Source organism: Oncorhynchus keta, chromosome 1 (assembly GCF_023373465.1).
Source record: "Oncorhynchus keta strain PuntledgeMale-10-30-2019 chromosome 1, Oket_V2, whole genome shotgun sequence".
NCBI classification, from domain to species: Eukaryota; Metazoa; Chordata; class Actinopteri; order Salmoniformes; family Salmonidae; genus Oncorhynchus; species Oncorhynchus keta.
Genome location: NC_068421.1, coordinates 68,120,770 through 68,144,996, shown reverse-complemented (window position 1 = coordinate 68,144,996; position 24,227 = coordinate 68,120,770). Strand labels below are relative to the sequence as shown.

Sequence of the window (24,227 nt, the reverse complement as noted above, 5' to 3'; positions counted from 1 at the left end):
CAGTAAGGACAAATAACAAACTTTCAGAACAATAAATACACCATTTGTAGCATTTTACAAGTATTCACAGTTTCACTGAGAAACAGCAGGGTACAGTATAATAGGTCTACAATTAATCTGCACCCCCCTTGAACAGATTGAACCACTGAAGGGCATTGATAACAGTAACACGGACACCAAAATAAAGGCTAGGGGGTTGGACATTTCCAGGAACTTTAAATAAATTCCCCGTTTTTTCCTACAAATTCTGTTTGGAGGATTCGGGATTTCCTGCTTATTCCCTCCTGATTCCAGGAACCCACCCAACTGGGATTCTGGGAAAACCAGGGAATTTATTGAAAGTTCCCTATATGTTGAAACACTAGCAACGGGTACTGTAGAAAGAAACACGACACACAAAAATCTGAAAATATCAGACAATGAAACTCCAAAATGCTGCATAAAAAACATTCAACACATTCCATTAAACATACCCACTGGAGGAGGAGAGACTTTGTGTAGGTTCCACCATGTTGCTTTCATCAGATCAGTGGTCATGGAGGAAAGAAGGCTCGGTGTGACACTTTATGCATTCAGCCATGCAAAAACTGAGCCCCTGGTTAGACTTACTATTAGACTGTAAACCTCAAACCTCTGCTTGTGGAACAGTGAGTCCAACACCTGGGGTGTAATAATTAGTCCAAAATGTTTTACAACCAAAATGAGTTTCTTTGACAAATTCAATTCGATCCCTCACTGTTTGGTTCCTAGTGAATTCACCTGCTAATAACCCCAGGATGCAAACCAGCAGACATACACTGCTGACTTCTTGCTAAGTATCTCAAAAAAGAGGTGACTAACTAGACTAGAGGTGATCTCCTGTTGAAATGAAAGTTAAATCACTGCTGGCCATCATTTCTGCTGCTCGCTCTACAGAGAGTTACTGAACAGGCCTACCCCCTGTGTGAGCTGAGGAGTTCCCACTATCTGGTGCCATCTGCTGGTTGATATTGATAACACAGATGAGCAACAGGAAGACCACCACCAGGTCATCCAGGACCCCCAGGAGGTCAGACAGGGAGGGTGGAGTGTCCAGGGGGGGTGAGGCGAGGGACACTACAGTCCCTAGGCAGCAAAGTGCCACCCGGAGGAAGAAGAGGCACACTAGCCCCCCCATGGTGCCCAGGCGGCGGATTAGCAGCTGCAGGAACAGGGGTGTGTCACACAGGTAGTCTGCCACCTAAGGGACAAGGCAAACGGACACAAGTGTGAGTAGAGGGTGCCACGGTCACCTCGCCTGGCTTCAGGTGGGACAGAGAGATATGGCTCGTTCAGTAGAGCAGGTGTTCCCAAACTTTTTGTGGCTGGGATTCCTTTTGCAAATTCATCAGTGATTTAAAAATAGCATACAAGGAGTTTTACTTCAACGTCTTCAGTGCATGACTGGGCGCAGTGAAAAACATTTGAAAGGCCCTTCTCTTCGCATTGAAGAGAAAAAAATGTATGTCTTCAAGCTAATTTTCTGCAATTCTACACATTTGTCCATATGCAGAGTGCATTCATGTTCAAAGCTTACATTTTGAGGAATACAAGAGGTTTTGAGTTTAAAATGTGATAATTGGTGGAGAACTGTAGATACCAATATCACTGTGAGCCTCCCAAGCCCATGTTGGCCAGATCAATAATATTTGTATTGTAGTATACAGTGTTGGGGAGTTGCGAACTTAAGAGTCTATTGATGCACCAGTGTGTCAATCTAAGTAACATTTAAAAAAATTAAACATCAAAATCTGTCAATTTAAGCTAGAGATATGTTTTTTGTTGTTGTTGCATGGGCTGAGTCTCATCCACCACATCTGCTGTGGAAGGTGGGCGAGCTGCAGAGGTGTTTGTCAGACCATGAAATATCCCGAAAATCGGTCTTCTTGAACGGTTTTGTCAACAAAATAATATGACCGCTATGTGGAAAGGGGAGACTCACAAACTTGATGGTCTTCTCCCCCCATGGGTGTCACGGGACCCATCTAAAGGTTACCCATACAAATGAATGGAGGTATGGATATATATATCCTAAATATGACAGACACTTCAAAGCCGTATTCCTTTTTTGCCAGTTATGAATGTGTTGTTATAGTAGAAATGGCCAAATTAAATATTTTATCAAATCATTTTTTATATAGATACACTGCTCAAAAAAATAAAGGGAACACTAAAATAACACATCCTAGAATAGAATGAATGAATTATTCCTATTAAATACTTTTTTCTTTACATAGTTGAATGTGCTGACAACAAAATCACACAAAAATTATCAATAGAAATCAAATTTATCAACCCATGGAGGTCTGGATTTGGAGTCACACTCAAAATTAAAGTGGAACACCACACTACAGGCTGATCCAACTTTGATGTAATGTCCTTAAAACAAGTCCAAATGAGTCTCAGTAGTGTGTGTGGCCTCCACGTGCCTGTATGACCTCCCTACAACGCCTGGGCATGCTCCTGATGAGGTGGCGGATGGTCTCCTGAGGGATCTCCTCCCAGACCTGGACTAAAGCATCCGCCAACTCCTGGACAGTCTGTGGTGCAACGTGGCGTTGGTGGATGGAGCGAGACATGATGTCCCAGATGTGCTCAATTGGATTCAGGTCTGGGGAACCGGCGGGCCAGTCCATAGCATCAATGCCTTCCTCTTGCAGGAACTGCTGACACACTCCAGCCACATGAGGTCTAGCATTGTCTTGCATTAGGAGGAACCCAGGGCCAACCGCACCAGCATATGTGGCACCAGCTACCTCTGGCGAGCACATGGAGGGCTGTGCAGCCCCACAAAGAAATGCCACCCCACACCATGACTGACCCACCAACAAACCGGTCATATTGGAGGATGTTGCAGGCAGCAGAACGTTCTCCACGGCATCTCCAGACTGTCACGTCTGTCACGTGTGCTCAGTGTGAACCTGCTTTCATCTGTGAAGAGCACAGGGCGCCAGGGGCGAATTTGCCAATCTTGGTGTTCTCTGGCAAATGCCAAACGTCCTGCATGATGTTGGGCTGTAAGCACAACCCCCACCTGTGGACATCGGGACCTCATACCACCCTCATGGAGTATGTTTCTGACCGTTTCTGACCGTTGGCCTGCTGGAGGTCATTTTGCAGGGCTCTGGCAGTGCTCCTCCTTGCACAAAGGCGGAGGTAGCGGTCCTGCTGCTGGGTTGTTGCCCTCCTACGGCCTCCTCCACGTCTCCTGATGTACTGGCCTGTCTCCTGGTAGCGCCTCCATGCTCTGGACACTATGCTGACAGACACAGCAAACCTTCTTGCCACAGCTCGCATTGATGCGCATCCACCTGTTGTCTATTCCATTTGCACAACAGCATGTGAAATTTATTGTCAATCAGTGTTGCTTCCTAAGTGGACAGTTTGATTTCACCGAAGTGTGAGTGACTTGGAGTTACATTGTGTTGTTTAAGTGTTCCCTTTATTTTTTTGAGCAGTGTATTTTTTATACCTATAGGGGTTCTAAAATGCTAAATCCAATACCTAAATGATCCATGGTATGACCAATCTTAAAACAATTCCATATGTTAGCTTAGTAGAACTAGGTTGTAGTGTGGTTGCAGCATGTTTTAATAAAGTATATGACAAGGTTTTGTGTGTTACTAGGTTGTAGTGTGGTTGTAGCAAGTTAGTAAAGGTTATGAAAGGTTTTGTGTGTGGTACTGACCTTTCGAGGGGCTCCTGAGTAGCGTTTGTTGTAGTCTGTGATTTCTCCCAGAACCTCCCTCTCTTTACTGTCTGACCAACCCTTACTGAACAGACGACACAGGACCTTGACCTAAAAGAGATAGACAATCCATTCCAGTTACATTCTGAATAATTATTTATCACTTTTATTCAACTTAAAGGGATAGCTCACCAAATCGATCGACAAGGTATGAAATCAATCCATGCTTTGGTTTAGTTTTCCTGGCACTGTTTCCAAATGCTAACGTTTTAACATTTGTGGCACAAATCCCATTAAAGTCATGGGACCAATATCAGCATTTTTTTGTGCATCATGTCTAAATCATCCAAAAGTATCTACATTTAATTGTGAAGCTCACAAAATTCACTTATAGATGATTTGAACATGATGCTCATTTTCTTTTCAGATAACAAGTGTAATATCTTGGTAATAATGGCTGTTTCTACAGTTGGGTGTATCTTCCTTACCTTTTGTCTACACAGAGGGCAGCTTATGGCGTCCAGCCAGGACCCATGTCTCCAGTAGGAGATCAGACAGGGAGCTGCAGACAGATAAACAAGGTAACATAAAGTACTCTATCACTTATATTTTCATTCATATTTTTACCCCCAAAACAACGATTCACCATTAAGGAAACATGGTCATATCGCTAGTGTAGTATGTTTATATTATTGTGCATGAGGCGGAATGCGGGAATGAGCAAAATGCTGACAGCAGCATTATAAACTGTTGATGTAGTGATATGACCTTGTCTACTGCATGATCGTCAATTAACACACAAAAAAGTGTAGCTCCTATCTCTCCCACCCTCTCTCTCTGAGGGGAAGGCAGGGTTAAGTGGGGCAGGTCAGGTGGAGTAGTTATTACGTCGTGTGATGATGACACAGACAATGGTGAAGGTTAGGTGAGGGAGAGAAGATTGGCTGTTGCTAATATCCTTATCAACCACTATTTTAACCCACCACTGATATACAGAAAATATTCATAACCTTTGACTTATTCTACATTTTGTTGTGTTATAGCCTGAATTCAAAATGTATCACAGATTTTTTTTCTCCCCGTCCAAGCTCTCTCAAGTTGGTTGTTAATTGTTACTAGACAGCCATTTTCAAGTCTTGCCATAGATTTTCAAGGCAATTGAAGTCAAAACTGTTATTAGGCCACTCATGAAAATTCTATGTCATTTTGGTAAGCATATATTTGGCCTTGTGTTTTAGGTTGAAAGGTGAATTTGTCTCCCAGTGTCTGTTGGAACAAAGACCGAAGCAGGTTTTGCCTGTGCTTAGCTCTTTTCCGTTTATTTTTTTATATACAAAAAAACTCTCTAGTCCTTGCCAATGACAAGCATACCCATAACATGATGCAGCCACCACCAGTTGCTCAGTGATGTGGTGTTGGATTTGCCCCAAACATAAGGCTTTGCATTTAGGCCAAAATGTATATTCCTTTGCTGTGTTTGTTTTACAGTATTCTTTGTCACAATTTTTGCAGTTTTACTTTAGTGCCTTATTGCAAACAGGATACATGTTTTGTAACATTTTTTATTCTGTACATGCTTCCTTCTTTTCACTCTGTCATTTAGGTTAGTATTGTGCAGTAACTACAATGTTGTTGATCCATCCTCAGTTTCTCCAATCACAGCCATTAAACTCTGTAACTGTTTTAATGTCACCATTGGCCTTCACTCATGGTGAAATCCCTGAGCGGTTTCTTTCCTCTCCGGCAACTGAGTTACAGTAGGAAGGACGCCTGTATCTTTGTTGTGACTGGATGCATTTATACACCATCCAAAGTGTAATTAATAACTTCACCATGCTCAAAGGTATATTCAACGTCTGCTTTTTTTTACCCACCTACCAATAGGTGCCCTTCTTTGTGAGGCAGTGGAAAACCTCCCTGGTCTTTGTGGTTGAATCTGTGTTTGAAATGCACTGCTCGACTGAACTTATTTAGGCTTGCCATAACAAAGGGGTTAAATACTTATTGACTCAAGACACTTCAACTTTTCATTTTTTATTCATTTGTAAACATTTGTTAAAACATAATTCCCCTTTGACATTGTGGGGTATTGTGTAGGCAAGTGACACAAAATCTCAATTTAATCAATTTTACATTCAGGCTGTAATACAACAAAATGTAGAAAAGGTGTGGGTGTGAATACCTTCTGAAGGCAACTGTAGCTGTCTATGACTTTTAAGCCACTTCTGTAATGAGGTTATTGTCAAAACAGACAGTTTTTCTTACTCAGAGATAGCAAACCGGACTGGATCGAAAAGGTATTTAAAATGTGTGAAATTCTCTTGATTTAGCAAGCTTGTGTTTTGCACTTTTGGGACTATTTTGTTGATTCTATTGAGCCCGACGAACTAAGTAAAGCACACCTCAAGTATTTCAGATATTTTCAATTTGTGTTCGACCCAGGTACGATAGCAAGACAAAGACCAGACTGACAGCCAGGTTGTCATAACAATTCCATATAGTCACCATATCCTAGGACCCTTTTAGACCATAGATGGCCTTGGGAGAGTTTGCACACGCGTGCCAAAAACATCCTTCCTATTTTCCTGTTTTCATAGTGAGCCTACGTGACTCTGGCCAAATGAGAGAGATGTGTGTGAATGTGCAAAGCCTGACTGTGTGTGATCTCCATCAGGTGTGGAGACACACACTGGGTCACTAGTGTGGCACAGGCTAGACAGGTCTTGGGGCTCTCATCATGTTACACGGATAGAAACACGGATGCTTCGTTGGCCAGACAGATGGACAGACAAAATAGTTAAATAGATCCAACCTGAACTGCTGCTGTGGTCAGTGTGTTGTATGGTACTTTCATTTGTAATGTAAATGTTAATATGCTACCTTCTGGGCTCTAAAGACCTCTTTCTATCTGTACAAGTCTCTATTGGCCCTTAGATAAATCCGATCATGTGCAGGTTGTGGTGGTCGTGGTACTGTCTTACCACAGAAGAGATGGCCACAGTTGGTCTTTACGGGGAAGCTGGCAGTTTGTAGACATACAGGGCAGAGCCAGTCTCTGTGGCCCGCGGATGGACAGATCTGAGAGGAGTTCTTGGGAGAGAGAGGAATACATTGGTACAGTTAGAGATAGGTAATTATAACACCGGTTTCTGTTTCTCTGACCTCTCTGCACGTAATTGACCACTAAAGAGTGATTGGAAAGGCAGGTCCCATGTCTAAAACTGGCAAATACTGTGGCTTTTAGGAACATGAGATACACACCTCTGGAATAGCAGTGAATAACAGAAACAAGCACCAGGGAAAAGATGAGGCCAAGGTCCTATAAATGGACCTCAGTGGACCCCATCATAAGGAAATATCATCTCGGAAATTATCACGGTCTTAGCTTGCCAGCTGGAGGGAGCTTACCGTCCTCTCCTTGCCTCCAGACTGCCTCTCTTCTAAGCATTATTAATAACAGTAATAATGTATTTGTAAGAGTAAGAGTTATTATCAGTTAATAACAGTAATTGTTATTTGTAAGAGTAAGAGTTATTATCAGTTAATAACAGTAATCTCAACAACTAACAACAATATCAAACTAAGACAGTGACATTACTCCGACATAACCAGGAATCATATGGGTAGAGCATCTCAACTTTTCTGTCAAACAGAACCATGTTTTGTTATGAATTTAACCAAAAGTACAATGTAATTACGCTGGTCTTTGGAGCCGCAATGATTTTAGCACTATGGAAAGTACGGCCACTATTTCTCCTGATTCCCCAGACAGTCAGACAGTCAACATTTTGCTATACTACAATTAATGTTTTCTAATATAAAAATGATTATTGACATTGTGGCATGCGTTGATTGACACTGCAGTGTGATAAAAGTGGTTATCATGTCAGGGCTTAGAACCCTGCCCCCTAGCATAGCCACCTTGCTGTAGGTCACATGTTTGAGGGATGTTCGGTCCTGTGTGTGTTCTGAGGGCGATCCTAGGTGACCCTGACCCACTGTGACCTCAGGCAGAGGGTCACATCTGGTGGAGGAGGAGATTGGGGAGACGTGGGAATAACATGAATTACATTGTGTTAAGGTTCAAATTGGCATGCAACAATTTATTTAACAAACTATCCACCATAGCTGTTAAACTTTTTGCTTATTGATAGTTGCAGTTGACACTGAATGAAGTCAGTAGATAGTTTGTCCAACATCTATACATTGTCTATAGAGGACAATACACATTTGGCATATTGCAGCCAAACTGGGATCTTATGGTGATTTGCCCAGTGCAAGTTTAGTTAGTTGGTAAAAAGCTAGTAACCAGATACTAGACAACCCATCCCCCTATACCAAGTACCCAAACTAGTTAACTGTGAAAACAATCTGGATACCAGATACACACAACCCCAAGCTACCAGACCTTTACAGTCTAAGTACCAGACACCCAACCACACCTATACTATCAGCATCTGTAGTGTGTGAGTGGGTGGTGTGTAGAGGAGAGGGTATAGACCCTCTGTTTATGCCCAGAGAGAAAAAGACTTACCGGGGATGAGAGCTGTGTGAGGTGTGCATGGTCTGATTCATCTGGCAGCTGGAAGTGTAGGTCTGGTAGCTGTAAACAGACAGAGAGCCTGGGAGTGTCTCCTAGACACTCATGAGTGTGTCTCTGTAGACTGTGTGTTTCCCGGAGAGGCTAGAGAAGGAAATGTCTCCTGACTGCATCATTGTACACAATAAATCTTACTGGTCAGTTAATCATTAACTAGGCCTTTCGATCTGGGAGCTGACGGCTGCCTGCCTGGAAGAGACTTAGAGAGGATTACATAACATAAAAGAAGATTCTCTAATATGTGATTGATGTGATTGGTAAATGTTATTATAACATGAAATCGGTAAGGGCTCTAAACAAAAACTGGAAAGCGTTTCCATGGCCATTCCCATTTCCAAATTCTATTTTGATCATGTGACCACCCACACAAGTTCAAAGCTATACTGTTTTTTCTCCGCCTTTTCAGTCTTAATAGTTTAGTGCCAACTTGGCAATGATTTACTGAAGGTTTACTGAGTTTAAAGCCTTTACCGTAAAACACCAGCTCTATGGTGAAATAGAGTTGTGAAAAACCTTGTTGTTGTCTATCAATCCATATGTATCAGACTCATAGAGATGTATAGAGATCTCTACTTGGAAATAACCTGTTTTTAGCATGGACATTGACATTAAGGGCTTCCACGAGTAGTCAACTGGGTGGGGATTCCTATGGGTTGAAGCAATCAGCCAATGATTAAAGCATTGTCATCTTCTTCAAATTGGGTTGTATGGTTTGTATATGGCCTTAAACTATATCAGCGGCATCTAGTGGCCACAATAAATGAATAACACAGAAGAGTTGGTTCAAGACTCCTGCACTGCAAGTCCTGGTAAATCACCAATCGATTTACACTTTTTTCAGACACAAAAGAAGACGAAAAAGGAGTACTTTAAAATTAAGAATGCCTCAATGGTGTTGCCCATGCTTTCACAGACGCCATAATGGCACAGATACAATGATGAGCCCTCTATCCATCTCTTTGAGGAGCACCACAGTTGAAAGGAATATCAAACCCTCTAAATTCACTAGGATTCGCACAAATGTCATCATAATAGTCTTCATACATAAGTCTGTCACATTGGTACTGGTAAAGATACCGTAGATACAGATTTGCATTGCCCAAGGTCAAGATTACAACTGAATTCCCACATTCTAATGAGTAATAAAGAACTGTTATCAGCAAGTGTATGTTTGCAACGTGAAAATATTCACGTATGATGTTGAACTGTTATGTCTGTTACAGCGCTTCACAGTCTGCTTCCTGGAACACAAACGTTCACCCTACACTTCTCGATCTCAAGTACAGGATAAAAATGCCTCAAAATGTCTAAAAACAGTTGATCGATTTGGCAGGGGTCAGAGGGTGAATGCTGAGCTAACAGGCTAAGAGTGACTTTGTTCTCCCTCTGACAGAGGAAGAGAGAAGGTGAACGGTCTATTCTAGCCAGATGGGCCACTGGAGATGGCTAAAGTACAGTGTCATTTCACTAAAACACACACACACACACACACACACACACACAGTTTGTCTGCCGTTTGTCCCACATTCCTTACTAAGGCATCGTGGTTGTCCAGCGAGACCAAGTCAAATATACATGTTGTATTACAAAAGACGGTGCTTAATAGAGAACCTCAAATGAAATCGCTTTTTAGTCCAGGAGTAGACTTGATCTGGGTCTGGGAATCCGGCCCTATAGGTGTCAGCAGCTGATAAACAAACAGACAGTGAGTGGTCTGTTGAGTCAGATACAATGTATTAACTGAGTATGAGTTTAAACCCTTTACCTATCTACCAGCCAGATTATTTTGGGGGTCAAGTGCTTGAGGAAAACACCCCTCTGTGGGTCCACATTTTGACTCATGGGTCTGTGCCACCAGGTATGGTAAAATAAATAGACCCTGATTTTCTTGTCATGAGACCAGGCACGTGAGTTTCCCTCCTAATCTTATCTGTGTCAAATTAGACTGTAATAAAAAGTTAATTCCTCACATAAGAAAACACATGTGAGATTCATTAACCATTAACATGAAGAACAGGATTGTGGGTAGCTGACTCAAACTACTCCAGGGTAGTTCAACTAGCCATTCCTTTGAATTTGTCTACACCTGACCTCAGGTTTATTGTACAGGAAATGTAAGACATGAGTGGTTATGGTAAAACATAGATTCAAGTGTTACACTTTCACAGTGCTCTTCATGAGAATCATTGTAAATGTAAATCATTGGCTTGACTGTTCACTGTAGATTTACCATTCAGATGTCACTAACCAGTCACTAACATACCACACAGCATCATACCACTGCCGGTTCCACAGCATCCCACACACAGGCTGGGTTCCTTGCTGTCATTTCTGATTTCCTTAGCGAATCTTACTTGTTTGGATAGGTAAGCAATATGGTAAAGGTATATTACCCTTGTGATTTAAATATCCACCAAGTACCCTAAGTGTCACTCTTTGAATATATTGCGAAAATACCGAGAAAGGGAAGCAAGGTTTTATAATGAAATCCAGCTCAGATTTTTTAGGTGTTCCGCAAACCCTTGATTCCGCTCTGTGATTGGCTCCACACAGACCTGTCAGTCAGTCAGATAGTCAACCTGATTGGTCTGTCTGTTCCAGTCAGAGGACACCATTGGTGTTTCATTCCTCGTTCTTGTGCTCTTTATCGCGTCAATCCCCATCCGTCTCAACCGCGTAACGGAAAACGTCAAAGCGCGAGGCAGTTATTCACGTATGAATTTACGGTACTTTTACTGCGCAGTGAGTAGGAAACCTATCCATATTACGCAGTTAACGTTATAGATGCAACCCCCTGCAGGTGAGGTCAAATGCAGAGGGAAGGGGAACGGTGTTGTTGTTGATGGCAGGTGCATCGGACATATCTGGCCAAACCTGACGGGGAGAAATGGAGACGGACAAAGCGGTGTTGTGTGAGAGCCTTATTATTTGGGTAAGCGCTGTCTGCGATGTCCGCTGTTCAATGCGAGAGCGCTTTAAAGCGTCTGATTGCACGAATTATTTTACTGTGTTTATCGATGACGGTATAATTTACCTGTGGCAGGTAAATTAGTGTCAGGACTAGAGCAATCAGGAAATGGCCACGACTGGAAATCCACCTGTTCTCTCCTATTTATAATTTAGGCCTACAGTAGCCTAATGTTCGCGTATTGATAAACCATTTTCGTCAGCTAGGCTGTAAGAATAGCCTGTATAGACTATATACGCCGATTAAAATCAATGATTTATGATGGAGTTGAGCGGGGACGAGTGTGGGCGGACTGGAGCTCCGACGTTTTTATTTAAAAAAAATAGGCTACTGATTTCAGTACCCAAAGAAAGGCCGGTAATTACACAATACATTGTTCTGATTAACTGCGGACTATTCGTTGGGTGCTGAAATCATTAGTTGTGTTGTTTAAAAGAAAAATCTTAACTAAAGGTTTGAGCTCCAGGCCTCCCACGCTAGTCGTAGATAAACTCCATCATAAATCCTGGAGTTGAGTTAAATCGGCTATGCGCAGGGTGGGTATTTTATCTGAAACTACAATGCACAAAATGAGCGTTACCTCGTTTCCAGTTTTGTCTTTAGTTCTTCGACACACAACGAAAGAAAACAATATCCCTGAATTCAGTTGATCCTCATCCGAATTAGGGAGCTAATCTCATTAACTGCTAGATATTTGTGGAATGTTGCTCCTTCGATTATAGCCACTGGCAAATCAGTAATAATGTAACTTTCATTTGGGTTGATCCTAAACGCCTAATGTGAATTGTCGCACCTGTAGGCTTCAGTTTATTGTGCAACCTTAATCCTTACATGGCTTGCAATAATTTAGTAACATTTGAGATCATGTAAATGTGTCTTGAAGTCAGTTAGGCTATTAGGTGAGATTAGATAGTGTGCCAAGTGTTACAGCATGATTCTCTCCTGTAGTGGAGCTTTCCCCCCTCCAGTGTCAATAGGGGACAGAATAGGACTAGGGCTGCATCCCAATAAACTGAAGTGGCTTTCTCCTGTTTTTGGCTATCCTCCTCTTTATCTGCAGCTACCTGGGAGATCTTGCCAAATGAAATCCCCTTTCTGTTGGACATTCACCCACCATTGTTTTCAAATCTTCTGTGACTGAAATTGAGTGTGAGTGTAAATGAGAGGGGACAACAAAGACACTCAAGATGCATGATTTTCCTTGAATGCTGCAAGGGTATAACCAGTACAGTACACACAATGTCAGTGAATGAATAACCACATTGACTTAGTTTCCACAGGCAGCACAATTCTGAACTTTTTCCACTACTCAGAATCAGAATGGGCTTCCTGTGTAAATGCAGCCATTGAGTGGTGGGGAGCACTACAGTTTACCAGTGGATGCTAAAGTATAAGTTGAGGGCACAGGACTGGGAAGGCAGTATCTATATTGTATTGGAGGTAAAAAGCCTTGATTGCAGTACTTGGTGTGGCAGGTTTGAGTGAGTGCTCACCAGACACCATGGAGACACAGTTCTGTAGGATGACTTATTCACAAGTCCACCATAGCAGAGTAGGGCCTAGACTAGAGTACTGAAGCATGTCTCTCTGGGGCTCTCTCTCTGTGACCATACTCATGCACACACAACCACACCTCTTCCTGACCTCATATGACAATGCAATGTCTTAACCATTAAAGCAAGAGGAAATCCTCATGGATTGAGAATGACAATTGGGTTTATGTGTTAGGTAGGGCTACTCTGCTACATGTGCACGCCAATGAAATGTAGTTTTTGATGGTTCATGACAGGGTTTGCTGTATGATCAATGCAAGTGGAGACAGAGGAGGCACTGAAATCTGTCTCATTTATGTCCCAGTCTCTTCCCCCTGTCTGTACTCTAATCTATGTCATAATCTTTGTTTGAATCCATCCCGTCTCAGCTCCAGACCTTTAACACTGGGTCACCATGTACAGCTGTAGTGGAGCTCACCACTGGCGTCGCCATGTCTCAGGCCTTGCATCAGATGTGAGTAACGCACACTGGCAAAATGGATCAGGCTGCTGGCAGCATAATTGTTCACAAGATGAAAGAATGAATGCAGTGAATTGATTATTGAATGTTATGATGTACACAGCTTTGCAGAACCAAAACATACACAGCTTCTGCTCAACGAACTGGAGAACGACTCGTTTGGGGTGCTGCAGTTTGAATGATATTTTGCTTATCACTCTCACAGCAGTGCATTCTACTAAGAGTCGTTCACAACCTAGTCCGATTGTGGCCACAACTCATATCAAATGTACCAAGAAATGATCGTATTTGTATGCCTAGTAATCAACAAATGTACATTGTTTAAAGCGCGATTTTACAAGTCTGTCACAAATGACACCTCCAATAAGCCCCTTGCGGTGAACGAGTGGCTTGTAGAATTCAATGCTTATGCATGCATGTATATGTGTTGTGCTTTGCAGAGATCCAGCGTGGTTCAGTAAAAGTTGGCTCGGTCGCATTAAAGAAGATGTTGGGGATAACTGGAGACTCAAAGTACTGAACTCCATACTCCGTACTGAACTCTTTCTGCCCTTCCATTTTCTCCCTCTTCCTCTCTGACCATTCCTAATTTCCTTTACTATCCTCCCTCGCCAAGTCCCTTCCTCCATTCATTCCTTCCCTCCCCTACTGACCTAAAAACCAGAGTGACTGCTCTCTGCTGGCCCTGTTAGCATTTTAGCCAGCCATTAGCCTTTCAGTGCTGTCATCCTCACACCAGAAAATACTCACTCAGAAATTATTTGAGGTGTACACTTTGTTTTTCTAAAGTGAAGACTTTATAACTTCTTTCTCCAGATGAACAACCTGAAGAAGATCCTTCAGATGATGGTGGATTACTACAATGAGGTAGGTAGAAACATGTTGAGTTATGTCTCGTTGTAACTGTTGTATTCTGTCTATGGCACTAGGTCGTAGCCCAGCAGATCTTAAGACTTCCCCAGTTTGGTTATGAATGGTTATTACCATGGCAGCCTCAAAATAGATGTTCTATTCTCTGTCACTTGGTCCTGGAGCAAGAAGATCTGACTTCCTCTTGCTAGACCTGGTCAAGATTATAACCCTTTATGTCTGGTTAGATCTGTTATATTCTCTGTCTGTCACTAGGCCCTGAGCCAGCAGATCCAGGAGTTTCCATTGCCAGACCTGGTGAAGGTGGCAGAACACTCAGACCCTGTAGAACTTGGACGACTGCTGCAGCTCATACTGGGCTGTGCTGTTAAATGTGAACGCAAACAAGGTAGCACACACACACACACACACACACACGGTGCAGTCCAGTCCCAGAGGCTGAACTAGAACGATTCAACAACACTATATTGTTGTATTGCCAAGACGATGACAAAGGAGTTGTCTAAATCTGAAACAGACTGGCACCCAAAACAGAAACTGTGTGTGTAATTCCCCCCCACCTCTCCTTTTCTCCATCTTCCCTCCATCCCCTCTCTCTCTGTCTCCCCCTGCAGAGTACATCCAGGTCATCATGACTCTGGAGGAGTCTGTACAGCATGTGGTGATGACAGCCATTCAGGAGGTGAGGTTTGGCCTGAGCAGGGCCATTATCTCTGATTGATTTTAAATAGTGTGACATGTACGGTAGGATCTTACAATTGCCTATAAGTGTTAAAAATACTGTCACCAATACTGTGATTTTGTTAAAGTACATCCATGACTTCTCTTTGGCTTTAGAGAGAAAGTAATGGTAGACCACCTGTTGTGTGAATGAGTAGGACTGTAGTTCTCTAACCAAACCTGTACCATGTCTCTCTTTATCAGCTGATGAGTAAAGAGAACATGGCCCAGTTTGGAGCAGAGCCACCGGGGGATGTAGAATCACAGGTGAGAGGAGGAGATCCGCTGTGTTAGGCCTCTAATAATCAATATATATATATATTGTTGCTGACTGTGCATGTCCCTCTATAGTTGTCACTGGACAACCTGGAACAAGAGGTGAGAGGAGATGCACTGTGTTATAGGGATCTAATAGAATGCTGTTGTCTGTATTATAGTTGTTGTTGATTGCATGTCTCTCCATAGTTGACCGCTTGTCTTAGACTTGTTAGTACTGTGATATTGCTCGTCTCTCCCCGGACCTGCTGAAGTAGGCTGGCTGTAGAGAAGCTAGCTAGTGTTAAGTGTGTGTGTGTCTCTCTCAGTTGAAGAAGGCTCTTGAGGACCTGGCGGAACTGATGTCAGAGAAGGAGGAACTAGCCCAGCGCTGTCATGAGCTCGACGTACAGGTACACACATACACAAATCCACTTTCTACAGGCCCCCTAACTGACACATTGAATAAGCTCGCTGCACACAGTCAACTAAATGAGTTCCATCAAGGTTACTGGAGTGGATATTAGACTTACCACCATTTAGCTGTCACACACACAACCCTGGTATAGTATAAACATGATATTAATTTTGGATGATATCCTATCGATATTATTTTTGTTATTGCTACTGTAGGTAGCATTAGCCAGCACTAGTCGGCTTTACCTGTGCCAAAATATTTTGTATCCTATAGCTTGTTCTCCATTTTCTTTTTAAATAGTGACCCAACATGTTTTCAGCACTTATTTCCCTGGCTTGTCTCTGCAGCAGACATATAGTGAGCGATATGTTTGGAACATCAAATCGCACTATCGAATCTCAATACATATAGAATCGTGAGAATCACAATACATATCGTATTGACACCTAAGTATTGGGATAATATTGTATCGTGAGGTCCCTGGCAATTCCCAGCCCTAGTATAAACTGGGTCTGTTTTATGTGCTATGATGCCAGAGGCCATTGTCTGTGGCTGGTGTAGCAGAAGGGCTGTGGTTTACAGACTGGGCCACTCTGCTTTCCCTTCGCCTGCTCTCTCTGCCGTATCCTGCTGCCTGGCTGGGGAAAACACAGGACAGGACAGAACCCTGCTGCTGGTTACTGATTAGGTCAAGTTCATAATAGTCAAGTCCATGTAAAGGTACTGATGCTGTTGAATGGGTTTATCGTCTCGTGTCTACAGATTGAGTTGTTACAGTAGAGCACCATTTTCTCTCTTCACGGACACACAAAGGTAAGTCCACATGGCTGCATGGCTGCTCGTCGTTGAGGCAGACTAAACACATCTAACGGTTGGTTGCCGTGGCTGACTAAAATATCTCTATCCCCTATTGCTCTCTGTCACTAACACGTATCTCCAGGTGTGAAATTAAGAATATACGGCATCTCGGCAAAATATATAGTGGGGCTGCGCCGTACCAGTAAAACATGAGCCTATCACAATAATGAAAACCAAATGTCAAATCTATAGGCTATTACACCATTATTAATCATTACCACATGTCAGAGGCATTATGAATTAGGGAATGGACTTGAAACGGGTGGTATAGCCTACGCTCCAAAATGCAATGTGGTTTTATGAGAACGCAGAGGTTAGTGGCCGACACGCAGAGAGTGGATGCATAAATTCTGGCCTAATGAAAAGATGTCTCTTTCCATTCACCACTGTTTGCTGTCTGGAAATGTGTTGGGAGTAGATGAACATGCAGATGTAGATGAACGTGCGCGGTAAAGGAAAGGCCCTTTTGAAGTGATTGTTTGACAATCGAATGAAAGCGTCATGACTGGATGTGTTTATGCAACAATAAAACGTGATACATTTAAAAGTTAAATGACAAATCTTCAGAGATCCTATTGAATTAATAGGGATTCTATATGTAATTCTATGATTAGGTGGCAAATATAAAGATCAAGTCAACATAAAAAAATGGAGGCCCCTTACACTTCAGTGCATTGGTGCCAAGCTTCTAGCAAAATGTATTGCGCTTAGAATTAAAAAGGTATTGTCAGATATTATTAATCCTAATCAGACAGTTTTTTTTACATGGGAAATAGAATAAGTCAAGTATTGGAAACAACAGAACGTTGACAAATCTAGAAACCAGGACTGGTCTTCATAGCTGATTTTGAAAAGGCCTTTGAAGTATGACTAGACTTTATATATAAATGTATGAACTACTTACATTTTGGAGAATCTCTTATACAATGGGTTAAAGTTATGTATAGTGTAGTAACCCCAGGTGTAAAATAGTAATGTCTACTTCTCAGAAAGTATTAAACTGTCAAGAGGCGTAAAACAACGTTGTCCACTATCTGCATATCTATTAATTATGGCGATAGAAATGTTAGCTATTAAAACTAGATCCAACAGTAATATCAAGGGGCTCGAAATCAAGGGCTTAAAAACAAAGGTGTCATTGTACACTGACAACTCGTGTTTTCTTTTAAATCTGCAATATAGATCCCTACACAACCTCAGAGGATCTAGATCATTTCTAGATTACAACCAAACTATAATATTGCGTATTGGATCACAAAAAAATACAACTTTTATATTACTGTGTAGTTTACCATTAAAATGATCTGACTGTGAAGTGGACTTATTCAGTATTCATATCGCAAAATAAATTGTCAATACATTTGAATAGAAAGTTAGCAAAAATAGGTAAGATCTTTCTACAATGGAAAGGTAAATACTTGTCTATTTGTGGAAAAGTCACCTTGATTAATTAGTTAGTCATACCGTTGACCTATTTACTGATGGCCTAGACCGGACAACTTATTTTTGCTCATAATTTTAAAAATGTTTCCACTTTATTTGGAACGGCAGGCCTGCCAAAATTTAAATGGGCCTATTTACAGTACATTCGTAAAGTATTCAGATCCCTTGACTTTTTCCACATTTTGTTCCGTTACAGCCTTATTCTAAAATGGATAAAATTGTTTTTCCCCCTCGTCAATCTACACACAATACCCCATATTGACAAAGAAAAGCGTTTTTTTATTTTAATTTTTGAAAATGTATTACAAATAAACTGATATCACATTTACATAAGTATTCAGACCCTTTACTCGTGTGTGTGTGTGTGTGTGTGTGTGTGTGTGTGTGTGTGTGTGTGTGTGTGTGTGTGTGTGTGTGTGTGTGTGTGTGTGTGTGTGTACACTATTCCCAGTTATTGTCTTTGGCATAAACCATGACTAATGAACATAGGGGAGAGAGTGTGTGTGTGTGAGGGAGGTAAACTAACCAGCCGTTCAACCTATTAACTTTCTCATTCTGCATGCATATGTGAACATTTGTGTTGTACCACTGTATTGGATGGACTGTAAAACATGGTGGATTTGATAGTTATGTTAGCACTACTAATTTTGGGATTGAAACACAGCCCACCTCTGACCCTGGTTTGACCCTGGTCAGGTGACAGTCCTTCAGGAGGAGCGGAACAGCCTATTAGCTGAGAACGATGTGCTGACGGACCGAGCCAATCAGCTGGACGCGTTTGATGACCCAAGCACGCCCTCCGGACGGAAACACAGCCAGCTACAGATACAGCTAGAGACACTACAAGAGGAGAACTTCAGGTGTGTGTGTCAGTGAAAACGCATTGCACTGGGACGACGCTTAGAGTAATTCAGCACAGCGCTTACAGATATTTCTCTCTCTCTCTGTGTGTGTGTGTGTAGGTTAGAGGCAGCTAAGGATGACTACCGGATCCACTGTGAGGAGTTGGAGAAGCAGCTGATCGAGGTTCAGCATCGTAACGACGAACTTACTAGCCTGGCCGAGGAGTCACGAGCACTTAAAGACGAACTCGACATCCTCAGGTGTGTGAATGGTGGTATTCCAGGTCGTCTTTATTGCAGTTGTGCTGCATGGATGTGAAAAGATAACCACTAATGACTCCACCACCTCTCTCTTAATCCTATCTGTAGTCTGTGCTGTCTGCATTGGCTAACAAGCTAATCAGAAGACCCTCCCATCAATTGAGTTGATGGAATACTGGTGTATAAGTGGGAGACAGGAAGTGGTTAGTTAGAAGCAAGGGTAGACCAGTGAGAATGTGTTTGTTTTGGTCCTTCGCGGTGCCCGTTTTATTTATTTCTCTTTTTATAAATTGAATGAAATGAAATTCTCTTGTGTGTAGGAGCTGTTCAGACCGTGCTGTGAAGCTGGAGGCATCAGTGGAGACATACAGGCGTAAACTGGAAGACCTGGGAGATCTGAGGAGACAAGTCAAACTGCTGGAGGAGAAGAACATGACCTACATGCACAACACTGTCAGTCTGGAGGAGGAGCTACGCAAGGCTAACACTGCCCGCGCACAGCTAGAGACATACAAGAGACAGGTGAGATATACTAGAGACAGGATCATTCCTGAAATTGTCCCCTCCCTTTTGCACTATAGATCTGACAGCGCTGGTTTGGGGAAAACATGGCGGAACTCTGAAGCTTTTGCCCTCACCTACCAAGTCGTCTCTGAGGAGACATCATTTTGGAAGGACAAAAAGCCAATCAGGGGGCTTACTAAAGCTATTTCCTGTTTCCTGCCAGGTCCAGGAGCTGCACCGGAAGTTGTCAGAGGAGTCTCGGCGGGCAGATAACCTGGCCTACGAGATGAAGAAGTTTGAGGAGAAATACGACGCTGTGATGAAGGAGAAAGAGGTACAGACTGGATCCCAACACTTTCTACTGCAACCTACCTGGTCCCTCTGATATGCAAACACAGTAGGGGAAGGAGCTAAGGAATGTTTTGGACAAGGCAATAGTCTGATGCTATTGGCTTATCTCCTCTCTGTCTCCTGATGTTGATGTCATTAGAAGATCATCATTGAGCGAGACTCTTTGAAGGAGACCAATGAGGAGCTACGCTGTAACCAGGCTCAACAAGACCAGCTCCGACAAGCAGGTAGCTCACTGGACCATTGCATTGACAATGTAGACTGGCTGTTTGGTGCTGTGTGATTGGAAAGTGAAGGTTTCTTTGATAAATGGTGTGGGCACATTCGACATTGCTGCTAACTTTAAATGGGAGTTGAGACTGACTGATCTACAAATCACATTGCTTCATAAATAACTATTAATGTTATTTGTAAATCAGTCAGTCACAATTGACCCATGATACATCACAGTTTTGATGCTTTCCAACACGGTCTGTGTCTCTCTGATCTGATCTCTCGCTCTTCACAGGGATGGCAGGGATGCCAGCTGGCAGTCCAAGCCATGATAATCTTGCTGCTGAAATCCTACCTATAGAGTACAGGTAATCATTTAATAATTGTGTTTTGTGTGTGAGTCGCTGACTGCACTAACTGTGTGTCCTTGTCCATACAGGGAGAAGTTTATCCGGCTCCAGCATGAGAATAAGATGTTGCGTGTGCAGCAGGAGGGATCAGAGAATGAGAAGATCTCTGAACTACAGACACTGCTAGAGGAGGCACACCGAACACGCTCTGAACTGGACACTGAGAACAGGTGTGTAGGTGGCACTAGCTGGCTCATATTTTCACTTGTACTGTCTTGGATGTTTTTACTTTCTTGTTGATGGTATTCTACTTCCTGTGTGTGTGACGTACTTCCAGGTTAAACCGGGAGAGAGTCACTGAGCTGCAACAGCAGGTAGAGGATCTACAGAAAAGCCTACAGGGCCAGGGGGCCAAGACTGATGATGTGAGTTACACACTAGACAGTACATGCATAGACTTTACACATACTGTTATGTCAAACATTAACCCTGCATACTGTACAGGAGCAGCTCTAAGGTAACGGTAGCTGTGTTCTCTTTCAACTGCTCTATTTTCAGTCTCACCTGAAGAGGAAACTGGATGCTCATATGTAAGTATGGTGCATACCGCTTTGTGAGACCTCCATGTTACTCCAAAGAGATCGATGCATAAAATAAGGTGTTTTATTACCCAGGGTGCAACTGAATGAGGCGCAGGATGAGATCATGAAGAAGAAAGAACTGCTGGAGGACCTGCAGCCAGACAACACACAGACCTGTGAGTACAACTGTAACACAACCATAACATTGGCAGTATGGTTTTCAGAGAGCCCCAGTGAGTGGTGTCTGTGTCTGTCCCTTAGCTCTGAGACTGGAGGAGCTGATGGCTGCTCTGAAGAAGAAGGATGATGATATGAGAGCCATGGAGGAGAGATACAAGATGTATCTGGAGAAGGCACGCAACGTGAGTTGTCATTCCTTCCGCTCTTATCCAACTAGCAGCTGGACAAAAAGTGTGGAAAAAGATAATGTCTCTATTTGGTTCTGCTCTCACCCGTGATGTCTGATGAAGCCCTCGGTCTCTTTCTGTGCTGTAGGTGATCCGTGCGTTGGACCCCAAGCTGAACCCAGCCACAGCAGAGATCCAGGCTCTGAAGAACCAGCTGATGGACAGAGACAAGAGGATCCTCAGTCTGGAGGTAACGCTGACCTTTAACCCCTGGCCTCTCCTTAACCCTCAGCCAGGAGGCACTCATTCACAGGGGGATCTATAATATAATACTCGACCTCTGGTATTGATAGTCTTTCACTCTCTCTGTCTTTCCCTCTGTAGAGGGAGTGTGAGCAGGCAAAGCTGAGAGAGTATGAGGAGAAGCTGATTGTAACAGCATGGTACAACAAGGTTAGAACATGACATCTGAATAGATTGTATTTTAGACCTCATATTTCCTTTGAAAAGTAATGACAGGAATGTACAGTTTACAAATGTTATCTCTCTTCCACTCCCTCCAGAGTCTGAGCTTCCAGAAGCTGGCGATCGAGGCCCGTCTGGGGGGTCGCTCCACCTCTATGGTGCCCCCCGGTCAGTCCTTCCTGTCCCAGCAGCGCCAGGTCACCAACGCCACCCGCAGGACCCTCTCTGTCAGCGTGCCTGCCACCACCGCTAACTAGACCTGGGATGGGTGACTACTTAGGTGGGACACTGTGTATGCAGGCTAAAGTTAGACCATGATTAGTTTAATGAGGTGTGTTCGTGCTGGGCCGGAACAGAAGCCTGCTGATATGGCGGCCCACTAAGACCGGGGTCTCCCACATCTGAAGGAAACAAACAAATGCCTCCTCTCTCACTCCCTTCCACAAGTGCACACTCAAGTGACCTTAAGCACACTAGCTTTCAGCCCCTGGGGAGGGGACAAGCATGCACTGACTGATGTGAACATGAGCACTTGGTCCAGTTAGGTTCCCTCTTCCTCACTGATACACTGTACAGTAATATACCGCACAGTAGCACGGTTGCTTATAATCACCTGGAATGAGTTTGGTCTGAGTCGACAACCCTATCCACATGCTTTATTAGCTTTAGCCTAGCACAGAACACTGACTGAGCCCTTCAATATACCTGTGTTAGTCTAGATAGTATCAAGCTCTGACTGGAATGCCTATTGAATGAACCTTGATTCTTGATCTCGACATCCTGACACGCTGTATATTGAGTCCGGGATATGTCATTTATTCCATCTATGAATGCGCAAAAAAATACAATGGGAGCTTGTAAGACACATGTGGTCTTAAATGGCTTAAATGGCTACCAGCTGAATAGAAGTGATATTCTAAAATGTTTTCATACTTTACAAAATGATGAATCAACAACACTATGCAGTTAAAGGATGTAACAAACACCCTATTAACCATTGGACTACAGAGAGAGTTTGACCTCTGATCTTCCTCCTCTGTGTTGTCACAATCACCAGGGATGAATGGAGCACAGATAACTGAGAAATAGGTGTATTTGGTGCTGGCCACCAAACGTCCATAACTAGTTTCTTACACAAAAGTAGGAAGTCTATACTGCAGACCTGTGTCAATATCCTGTGATGTCATACTGACATATCTCTGGTGCGGCAGCCGAGAATCAATTAATAAAATCAGAAATCCAGGACTATTTATGGTATTTATTTTCTATGTGTTAACTGTGATCTGTACTAGAATTTACTGCATGCTCTAACGGAGTACTGTTGGGCCTTTATATTCTCTGAATGTCTTGTCTAGATGAGTAGTAAGGTTTCAACAGTATAATCTATACAGCACTACTGTTATCAGGGTTAAAACACCAGCTTGGCATTTATGGGCCAGTTTCACAGACCCAGATTAAATTATAGTTAGGTTATGAAATGTGGATTAATTCAACCTTGTCCTGGATGTATTGCATCTGCAATTGTGGACACAGCTCCTAGATTTAAATATTATTCCTCTCTGATGAAGTGAAAATGCTGTGACAACCTTTTTGAATGTCTTTAAATTTGTTTGGGCACATTGGCCTTCCTCTGTACCCACAATGCATCTGGGGATTGAGATTGATGCGTCTTGGCTTGAGGTGCACTGGGATAACTGAATGAAACGATCGTCTCTTTAAAATAGCTATCCACTACTGGGTTGGATTGTTAGCCTGATAGTGAGGCTTACTTTAGCTCAAGGCAAGCAATTAGCTAGATGTTGGATTTGCTGTTTTGAGAAAATGTGAAATTCTTGTATGTCATGTGCTGCTGCTTACATTTTATACACACACTTCAACTAAAATGATTTGGACTCTAGAGCAGCGTACAAAGCTGATTTCACAGCTCAGTTTAACTTTTTTGCAGTGGATAGTACTTGTACGTCTACTGATTCACATACATACAATGCCATGTATACAGAGATCAGCGCAGCACTAGGAAATGAGATCTGAACAACGCTGTTTGGATCGTAGGCTACTTGTTGATTGTGTTAGTGGGAAAATAAGTGTGAAAAACAAGTCTGAAGGCCTTTTCATGTCGTGTAAAGAATAAAGTCTTTTCAAAGCGTTGAGTTTGTTATGGACTGAGAGTGGGCTAGTCACATTCTGTGGAATTCATATTTCTATTTTTACTCCTCACTTTCTATTCAAAACCAAAAAGTGACCCTCCATGACACATGTAGGCATTGCTCACATTTCTTAAAGCAAACCTTGTCTAACTTGCCAGCTATGCTTTGTTACTGCTACATTGACACTCGGATACAGTAGGCTATAGGCCTACATTTAAACTATATAGAAAATGTTAATGTAAAGAGTTTACATTCCTTACTCCTTTCACTATGTCCAGTATGTTCGTTAGAAACTGATGCTCTCTTTGCCCACTG

The 24,227-nt window shown here is 42.6% G+C and overlaps 2 protein-coding genes across 3 annotated transcripts; one reads left to right on the top strand and one right to left on the bottom strand.

Moving 5' to 3' along the window:
* Positions 1–128: 128 nt before the first annotated feature.
* Positions 129–10,814, bottom strand: si:dkey-183n20.15 (RING-HC_RNF170 domain-containing protein). Of its 2 annotated transcripts, none has more exons than XM_035783252.2 (7): positions 10,555–10,814; positions 8,241–8,309; positions 7,628–7,730; positions 6,688–6,796; positions 4,195–4,268; positions 3,707–3,817; positions 129–1,219 (listed from the first exon to the last, which is right to left on the bottom strand). In XM_035783252.2, the coding sequence occupies exons 1-7, from the start codon at positions 10,602–10,604 to the stop codon at positions 920–922; spliced, it is 816 nt and encodes a 271-aa protein (XP_035639145.1). In that variant the 5' UTR covers positions 10,605–10,814; the 3' UTR covers positions 129–919. The 2 variants fall into 2 exon arrangements, with proteins under 2 accessions (XP_035639145.1, XP_035639151.1); XM_035783258.2 differs by having other exon boundaries at positions 10,570–10,814.
* Positions 10,815–10,985: 171 nt separating this feature from the next.
* On the top strand, positions 10,986–23,912 carry hook1 (hook microtubule-tethering protein 1). The gene is made up of 22 exons (XM_035783236.2): positions 10,986–11,238; positions 13,196–13,281; positions 13,728–13,800; positions 14,104–14,154; positions 14,413–14,545; positions 14,772–14,839; positions 15,082–15,144; positions 15,462–15,545; positions 18,548–18,711; positions 18,814–18,954; positions 19,275–19,476; positions 19,682–19,792; positions 19,949–20,036; positions 20,318–20,390; positions 20,462–20,602; positions 20,710–20,797; positions 20,931–20,962; positions 21,047–21,129; positions 21,215–21,315; positions 21,449–21,550; positions 21,685–21,753; positions 21,864–23,912. Exons 1-22 carry the CDS (start codon positions 11,194–11,196, stop codon positions 22,020–22,022), a joined length of 2,157 nt encoding a protein of 718 aa, XP_035639129.1. The 5' UTR covers positions 10,986–11,193; the 3' UTR covers positions 22,023–23,912.
* Positions 23,913–24,227: the final 315 nt, after the last annotated feature.